General features: G+C 43.3%; 1 protein-coding gene across 9 annotated transcripts in view; it reads left to right on the forward strand.

Moving 5' to 3' along the window:
• LRMDA (leucine rich melanocyte differentiation associated) overlaps positions 1 to 9442 on the forward strand; it is a 576509-nt gene that overhangs the window by 15981 nt on the left and 551086 nt on the right. The window contains exon 3 of one of the 9 annotated variants that reach the window (XM_049646256.1): positions 7592 to 9366. The exons of the other annotated variants lie outside the window; for them this stretch is intronic. Coding sequence (XP_049502213.1) covers positions 7592 to 7595 — 4 coding nt within the window. The 3' untranslated portion in view covers positions 7596 to 9366. Of the gene's footprint in view, positions 1 to 7591; positions 9367 to 9442 lie in introns of those variants that run through there. 9 annotated transcript variants of the gene reach the window in all.

Below are 9442 nucleotides of genomic sequence, written 5' to 3' on the forward strand. Positions count from 1 at the left end.
TGTGTGTGTGTGTGTGTGTGTGTGTGTGTGTGTGTGTGTGTGTGTGTAAAGACACCTCCTCCACCAGACCCATCATTATGGAGATCAGCTATGTGCCCCGCACCTTTGCACCACCTCCCCTAAGCTCCTCTGAGTTTATACAGAACCCAATTTTCAGTCTCCTGGGTGTCTGCTTTTTCTCTGGTTCTGAAGAAATAAGACGGGTAGAGCAGGGAAGACCAACAAAAGAGGTTTAAAAAAAAAAAAACCAAACCATTCGTGAGATAAAGCAAGACTTATTAAAAACAATTGGAGGGGAAAGAGAGGGGGTGTTAACCCCCACATGCCCCATTTTCTGCAGCTGGAGAAGTGTTTTAAGAAAATGCACCATTGTTGAAACTTTTTTTTTTCCTTGATGGATTTATTTATAAGGTAGAGAAATATTTTCCCCGTAATTGGGTAACTCTTAATAGTAGCAATTGCATATTTATCAGTGTGAGGGGCTGTTATTAATGTAACTGTCAGGCCCAAACACATTTCTGCATTAAATCCATTTAGTATGTGCATTATTCGGGCTCGAATGTCACCGGGACATCAAAGCCCCGTAGGCATGGAGAGCTCAGTGCCCTGCTGTGGCTGCCGAACAGGCCCTTGATCAATAAATGTAACATGTTAATGCAGAGCAAATAGAATAAAAGATTTCTTTGACAAGACATGAAAAATCACCTTGTGGCAGCTGGCATGTGATGCCGTTTCTGGGGAGACACTAGCAAAGTTGATCTGACAAGTAAAGAGGAGAGATGATGGTTGTAAGGTGCTTTTGTTTCAAACTTCTTTCTTGACCTGTCAGGTTTTGAAGGCGCCTCAATGGCTCTTTTTTGTCATGTGAAAATTGTAGTCTTAGGTAGTTATGAAGCAGTTATCTCTTCTCAAATTGTGAATGCTGCTGTTTAATTGATTCACTTAGCATTTGAAACTGTCACGCATTAATAATTGCGAAATCCTGTAGATACTGCTCTAGTGTGTCATGCTTAAATGTGTAGTTATCAGAAAATTAATATCCTTAATGAACCGGTGCTTTCAAACTAACATTGCATGAAATCTCTTTTGCCCTTTGATTTGCTGAAGCCACATCCGCCAGTTTGCAGAGAATCACCTCTCGACAGTTTGCTTTCTTGATGCCCGACAAATGCCAGCTTTGCTGTGGGTACATCGCATGCTCAATGACAATAAATATAGTAATTATACTGGAGTTAGTAATTAACATAATTGTAGTCAATTACGACAAATACAGTGCAGAGCTAAGTAAATGAGAGGGGAGAAATTAGCAAGCTAATTGATTTATCTTTACTTGGCTTTCTATTACAACTGGCAGGGCTGTTTATCTTGGGGGGGGGTCGGGGAGAGCAGGGGAGAAAATACCCACAAGGATTGTTTACAAGTAACTGATTTTGTTTTGAAGTTGCTTTGTCTTTTGACTTATGCGTCACCCCCCACTCTGCTAAGAGGAGGAAAAAGGGAAGAAAAAGAATTTAAATGCCAAGGGAACATTTTTGTTAATTTCACAACATCAAGCTGAATGCAACATCAAGCTGAATGCAACAGCTAACCCGAGACAGGATTTAGCTTTCACTAAGGCTTGTTAGTTTTCTTCCCAGCTTTTGCTCTGGTAAAAGAAAGTTTCAGTGTGTGTGTGTGTGTGTGTGTGTGTTCACTCCTTCGTTCTAAGCCTCTATTAGTAAGGTGGTGCTTTGCCGAATAGTACATTTGGGGGTTATATATGCATGTTAATTTGCTCAAGTTTGTGCTGCTGGCTTGGCACAAGAATCGGGCATATTTTACTTGGTTCAGCTCCACTTGGTCTTGTTATGCCTCTTCCCCTTAGTACCCAGGGAAGAAATGGAGGAAAGGAGTGGCCAGTGTTGGAGATGGAGGGGGAGGGGCTCCAGTGAGGACCCCTTGCCCCCTTTCCACACTGCAGGGTTCCCTAGGGCCCTGGGCTATCACACTCCTGAGGCTGCCTGGAGAGTTTTTGTTGGAGCCTCCGTGTGCATTGGTTTTGAGCTGGTCTCTGTGCTGCTTGGAGCCTTGGTTAATGATGTTTATGGTGTCCCTGTTCTTTGTTCACCCCTTTAGTGTGACTGCTGTTGAAGCCCCTCGGGGAGAATATATGTGTGTGTGTGTGTGTGTGTGTGTGTGTGTGTGTGTGTGTGTGTTTGGAGGTTTCAGGGTCGCATCACAGCCCGTTTTTTTCTCACAACTTTGAGAGACAGGATTTCTTTTTCCTTGTCTCTTGACACACGATGGGGGCAAGTGACCAGAGCCTTTTTTATGGTTGGAGTGCTTAAAATCTTCCCCTGGTGTTACCCAAGGTTAAAATTTAGTGCTTTCAGGACATGACCGTTCACGTATCTGGCATCATTTCTCAAACTTCCCAATCCTCCCAGGGTATTCCCCTGAAAATTTAGCAGTTTAGCAAGGAACAATTAGTTTAAAAGACTTTTATCTGGCTCTTAAGACTCCACTGGCTACATTTCTAGTCTGACATGAAGGGAGATCGAGGCAGCAGTTCTACTTCCACATAGATGGTGCACAGAATCCTGCAGGACCTCAGATAGAATGCGGTTCCTCAGAAATATTAAAATGTCTGTATTTTGGAACAACAGGACATACTTGGACACGGCTTAGTGTGGTCATTCTTCATGTGTACCTCATCTGGAAACAAAATTGGCATGAAATATTTATATACAAGGAATCATTTAAAGTTTGCAGGCATAATGGCCTTTCTGATGAAGTCTCAAATTATTGTGCTAAAAATGTGTGGATCTGAGGGAAAAAGACCCTCCTCGTAGGAGAGGGGAAGATGGTACCTGGAACTCTAGCTTGAGTTTGATACGGGTCATGGAGATACCAAATGATTCACAGGTGTAGCTTTGTTTCCCAAAAAAAGATGGATTCTCTATATTGTATACCTTCGGTGAGGGCGTTCTGCTGTGAGTGCCTGGAAGAGGCCGAGAGAGGGGAGAGACAGAGAATGTGTGAAGAAAAGCACTTGTGCTGTTGACCGCTGTCAGAATGTGGCATCTGTAGTAGTTTTGTCACTGTAATGTCCAGTCAGCTGATGGTTTTTATGCTGTTTATTTTCCTGAGTAGTGCTCAGATGTGGAGCAGATGTGAGTGGGGAAGAACTTCAGATGATGGCAGAGGAAGCCTCTCTTCACTTTTAATATTGTACAATAAAAGTTAACCTAATTGGAGCTAGTTTTGTTTCTGTACTACCAAAGAAATGATAAGACAGGGGATAATTTAGATGCATTCTTTTCAAATACGATGCTGTTTGCAAAGGCACCATTTCCCCAAGACTCTGTTCTGTTTCACGGAGACTGAGACCCTTCTAGATGTTTAAATATGTGTGTTTTGAGCTGCTTTGTTTCTTAGAAATTCTAGTGACTTCTCTTGTTTGGCAGCAGCTTTGTGGATTGAACTCACTAAAATGCACTGTGGGCTTGGTGGAGCAGAAAGTAAGAGGGGATGGAGTTAAGAGCTTTTGCTGTGTGTCCACTTTGAGAACCTGGAGTAGTGGGCATTTGCTCACTTGTGTGTCAGTCTTTGAAGGGGGTACACTAGAATTGCCTGGTGGGATGTTGATTTCAGGGACTTTTCAGAATGGATTCCCTGTCCTCTGAGTCCATCAGGGTTCACACCTCATAGGAGCAGTGGGTGATGAGGACCCTGAGGATGAACCTGGGTGGGTAGAAGGTCTCTATCTGTGCTGACAGTTGAGTTGCGGGTCTGTCTTGGTAGGCTCCTAGGAATTCTTTCCAAATGCCTAAGTCAGACTAACCTCACAGATAGCCAAGCATCCTTCCAGGTGGAATTAGATAAAACAAACAAATATCTTGAATTCTGTTCTTGGAGGCAGGGCTCTGGTAGGACTACTCAGCCTGATAATGACTCCCAAGGTCCTTTTGTAAGTGTCTTGCCTCTAGGAGTACTGCATTTATTTCACCCTGTGACATGAAGCCCTAGAAGAATGACTGTAGGGGTAAATTTAACCATATAGTCAAAGGTTTTTCTTCCTCTTTAGCTGATGAGTGGAAGTCAGGCCTGGAGTGACTTATGTTTTAGAGGATGCCAGCGGGGTTACAATGTTCTTTCTAGCTGCCATGTATAACTGGTCCCTCCAGGGATGCATCACTTGGGAAAGTGGTCTTCAAGGTCTTTTAATGGCCTTGACCATTAACAGCCATGACCGTAGATTATCATTCAGCTAAGTGGAGGTGGGGACTGCTCAGAAAAGCACGGTTCCCCCAGAAATGTTCAGAGTTGTCCTCAAGGGCTAGAGGGCTTGGATCATTGTAGGTCTCTGTTTGTTATAGATAGGTAAATATTCAGTGCATGCTGAGTTTCCCAGCACCTAGAACTTACAGATGTGATGTTTCCCCTAAAAACCTCACTCACATGCTCAATGAGGAGATAAGGCTAATACAGATTAAATTATTAGAACTATGCAAGACCGCTGTTAAATCTAACCAAGAGGACTCTGAGAACTTACTAGTTCTATTGGGGAGTGTACTCTGTTTACTGTCTGGAAAACTTGTTCTCTTTGAGTTAGCTGCTGTGGGGAGCCACATGTGGAGAGAAAGGGTCCAACGGTGATTTGACCCAGGTGAGCCCTGAGGTGGCTCTCAGGTCTCCCTAGATAGCCACAGGACAACTCCAATTTAGTGTCAAAAGTGTACTATTGACTCTCATGCTCAAGGAAGTTTCAGGAGGGAGGACTTAGTCAAAGGAAACTGGAGGTGGGACTTGGGCCACACCTTGAAGAAAGAGCAGAGTTTGCCACACTGGGTTGATATCTGGGCAGGGTAAATAGCTCACACAATGTCAGCAGCACGTTGGAATCAGGCTTGTCCTGAGTAGAGATGGTGAGACTCTGGTCTCTCTGCCCTCAGAAGTTGGTGAGAGTCGAGAAGGAGGGAAATGGGAGAGGATGGTAAGCTCCCTCCCATGCATGCAGACATAATCCTTGCACAGAATGGGGGTGGTTCTGAGACCTGGGAGCTCAATGGGGAGGGAAACTGACCAGGCCAGAAGCTTTGGGGGGAGGCCCATTAAGTAAGGACTTGGGGGAGGTATGGGTTCTCCCCCTTGGACCTTCCTACTGGAGTGATAGGCATGTGGCAAAGACAAGCCAGCTCCAGCTGGTGGAGGGCAGCCAATTCTCAGGCTAAGCAGGGCCTGAGTGCTGGCCCTGACACACATACGTGGCAATTACACTGTTAGAAGGGTCACGGTTAATGCAATTCTTCGATGACTCCTGCTACGAACATGCTGTGCCGCTTAGCACCCAGCAAGGCCCTGTAGGCTGGCCCTGGGCTTATTCAGAAGGGGAGGAACCAAAAACTTAATCTCCTCTTTGAGAAATTACGCTTTTTATCCTTGTCTCATGCCACGGTGTTTCTGCAGGGCTGGCACCTAGGGGTGCATCCCCTCCCCAACTTGTACTTCACTGGTTTCTGTGAATGCCTTGGGGCCTTTGCAGCAGCTCTGCCTCCCATTGGAATAGAAACTTCTCCAGGATGGGATAACAGCTTTTTTTTTTTTTTCCCCAGGAGGGCCCAAGGCAGAGTTAGGCACATGATAGGTGCCCCCTCTACTGGAAGATCTTATCTAATTTGGCAATTTCTTACTTGCCAAAATGGATGTTTAAAAGCATGTTCACATTTCTTTAAAAGAGGTACCAGTAATGGCAACTACAATTCGTCCACCCATTTACCCTGGATGTTTTAAGTCCTTATAGCAAGCTAGGTGTTCATCAGGGCTTGAAGACTGGAATGAAAGTGGATGGAGGGGGAAGGGACTCTGCCAAGGGCAGCTACCTGGTCAGTGGGGAGCCAAGACCCCATCCTCAAAACTTATTTGCTTAACTCCTTCCTATACCTTATTGTATTCCATGTGTTTTCCCAATCCTAATTCATTGTTGTCCTCTTTATCTGGTAAACTGGTGTAGGTTGGTAACTAAATGGTAGAGAAGAGGAAACTGTCTTTCAGGCCCATGAAAAGGGAACAGTCACTGTCCCCCTCCCCAACGCTGCTGCTGTTTGGTGTTCTTCCAAAACTTCTATCTGCCCTCCTCATCTTTAAGGGGAGATGATAAAAAAACAAACATAAACCATGAATGTTTACATCAGATATTAGTGTTCTGGAAGTCTGTAGAAAATTAGGCTGCATTAACTTCTATTGTCCTGTTCCTTTAGGAAGATGAACAACGAAAATCCAAGAAACTCCCTCTTGGTCAAATAAGAGGCCTCTTGGTGGGGTGGGGCCTCACTAGAGGTTTTTGCATCCACCTCAGGTAGTGTGTGTGAGTCCCACTGCTGCTGTTTTGTGTCAGGACAGCCATTTAGGAGGTATGAGTCTGTTCACTGGCCGGTCTGGATTGCACAAGAAGTAGATTATTTGAACGCAAATGACTTGTCAATTGCTAAGTACCATGTAACTAGAAGTATTTTTTTTCTCCAGTTTTACTGAGATGTAATTGACACAACACTAGTCCAAGGTATACTACAGAACGACTTAATACACATAAAGGTTGCACAATGATTATCCCAGTAGGTGTAGTTAACATAAAATGAATTATTGTCATTATATGTATTTGGTCTTGTAAATGAGCAACCAAACTCTTGTTAGTTTGAAGCTCAGTCATTGTTGGAGACCACAAAGTCAGGAGTTCTGGCTGATGTCTGCTCTGGTGCAAAACCAATGAGCATGAGACAGGATACTTGACTTTAGTCTTCACCCCATCACAAATTGGCTCTGAGATATTGAGCCAAGTCATCTAATCTGTGTTATTTTCCAAATGGGGATAAGGGACTCCTCCACCAAGGTTATGCAGATCAAATGAAATACTAAATATAAGAGTTTGGTTCCAAAAGAAAACACATATTAGCGTTTACTTTTTGATTCTTGTTGACAATTAGCTTCAGGATTACTTGGCTTGGGGTCATGTGGCATTCATTGCCTGTGACTTGTATTGAAATCAAGAGGGAGATCATAGTCCTACAGTGTTTCCTTGCAAGAAGCATGGGACTGTTTTCTACAGCTATAAGTTTCTCCTCTTTTTTTTTTTTTTTTTTGCCCTTGCCACAAGTAGGATTTTCTATAATTTCTGATTGACACTGAATTGAATGGTTCTGTTGTAACTAACAGGGTCTGTGTTAGCTTTTTAAAAAAAACGTCTTGTTAGAGCCTCTTCCCAGAAGATAACTATAAACATCACATTTAAGCAGTGTGTAGGGAAGTAGAATATGGCTATTTGAAATTGGCTTACTATTAAAGGAAAAATGTACTTGTGGGGTACAAACTAGTCAGATGACAGAAAAGGTGAGGAAATAAACACGGGCCAGAAAATCTAGGGTGACACTGCTCTGGATTTTAATAGTGAAGAAATTTCTATGGATTGTATGAAAGCTTTCATCCGTTGGCTCTGTGAACTGTTGTATTGGTGCCATGCTGAGGCCTCCCCTCCTCCTGCATATACCAAGGAGTGATGATCATGTAACATGGACTAACAGTTCTGTAGGTCTCTCTCATCAAACCCTTTTTACAGATGAAGAAACTGAGACCTAGATTGAGAGGTACTATGCCCAGTATCACATAGTACATGTTGAAATCTGGTACTCGCTTGGATTCTGCTTCTCCTAATGCTCCACTCCTCATCGTGATACCCTAACCCTGTTCTTCATAGAATCACATGCTGTTAGAGGAACCTTAAAGGTCGGTTGGTTTAATCTAGTAGTTATTTTAAGTATTGTCTATACCCAGTGTGGGGCTCGAACTCAGGACCCCAAGATCAAAAGTCTCTTGCTCTTCTGACAGCCATCCAGGCCACCCCAGTGTAGTGGTTTTCAAAGTGATTTTTCTAGTGGCAGAATCCTTGTCAAACAATTTTATATAGAAAGACCATTATGGGATAAGTGTGGTCATATTTTTTGAAGTGAGTCAGCAAAAGCAATGAAGCTGTTGAGATGAATGCTGGGTTCTTGATAGCAAGGTTGGAGACCCGTGCAGTTTGCTTCAGGTCCTGGTGTTCAGATGATGGTAGGTTTGGCTTTGCAATACCTAAATGCTATCTCAGTTAAATAGTTGCAAATGGTGAGGTTCCCCTCCCCCTCTTAAAGTTTCATCTTGCAAATAGCATATTTTTTAGACAATTTTAAGAAGAAACTTTGAGATCTGCACAAAAGGAGTTAATCTGGCAGCATGAGATAATAGGCCGTTGCTCTCTAGTGTGTTGAAATTGGGTATCTAACATGTTTGAGAGTGCATACTGCGCTTAAATTATAGTTTTAAAAAATGGCTAAAGTAATTTAAATGTTAAATTCAAATTAGTCACTTGAAGAATCTCAGACGCCCCTTGCAATACTCCGGGGTTCTGTGCAACAGTTTGAAAAACACTGGCTTAATACTTTATTTTAACAAAGGAAATTGAAGCCTAGAAAGTACACATGGTTGAGGTGGTGCTAGGGAACAGGAAATTGGGCCAAAGAAATGTTGACTTTTTAAAATTAGTTTTTCAAGCTTTGCTGTTTCTTTTTTCGAGTTAGAAAGTAATACCTACTCATTTCAAACGTTTCTAAAAACACATGAAAAATAGACAAAACCATGATCTTCGTGCTAAACAATAGACCACTATTCTACTTAGAATATGTGTAACTTCTTACAAAATTGTGTTCAGGCTGTGTATACAGTCTTGTACCCACGTTTTTTTTTCTTAATGTTCTATCATGTCCAGTTTTCTTGGATAATGTGGTCTTTGATCGCATATGATTTTTTTTTTTTCCATGGATGCAGGGTAATTGAGTCATTCTCTTATTGACATATTTAAGAACTGTTTTCCACTTTTAGGTGTTAACAAATACTGTGGTGAATGTCTTTGCGTATAAATCGTGGTTTCACTGTTTTTACTGTTAAGACTTTGGTAAATTATGAAATTACTGAATTAAAAGTCACTAAAGCAAGGTCTTCCCCTGAAATCCCCATCTAACTGTTCTTCTGTCTCCTACAGGAAGGTCTCGAGTGTGGAGTTTTCTCCTGCTCTGTAGGCAGTGGGGGAGATGTTGGATGGGCTCGGGATGGGGGCTTGATGAGAAGAATCATTTTGAGCATCTTGACCTAAGCCTGTCGGTGCTGCTTCTCCACAGGCTGAATGCTGGTTCTAATACTGATGATAAACTTCACATCAGCTCAACATCTGTGGGGAGGGAAAGGTGCACTTCACTCAGGCCTGGCTCCCCTAAGTTGGCGGGTTGTCCCTTGCTTGTCCTGGGACAGAGCTCCAGAGTCTTCTCAGGACAGGCCTTGTGCCACCGCCCGCACCCCCCCCCCCCCCCCCCCCCCCCCCCCCCCCCGCCGCTCCCGCGCAGCGGGGGGCGCGGGCGGGATAGGGGTGTCTTTCCCC

Source organism: Panthera uncia, chromosome D2 (assembly GCF_023721935.1).
Source record: "Panthera uncia isolate 11264 chromosome D2, Puncia_PCG_1.0, whole genome shotgun sequence".
NCBI lineage: Eukaryota > Metazoa > Chordata > Mammalia > Carnivora > Felidae > Panthera > Panthera uncia.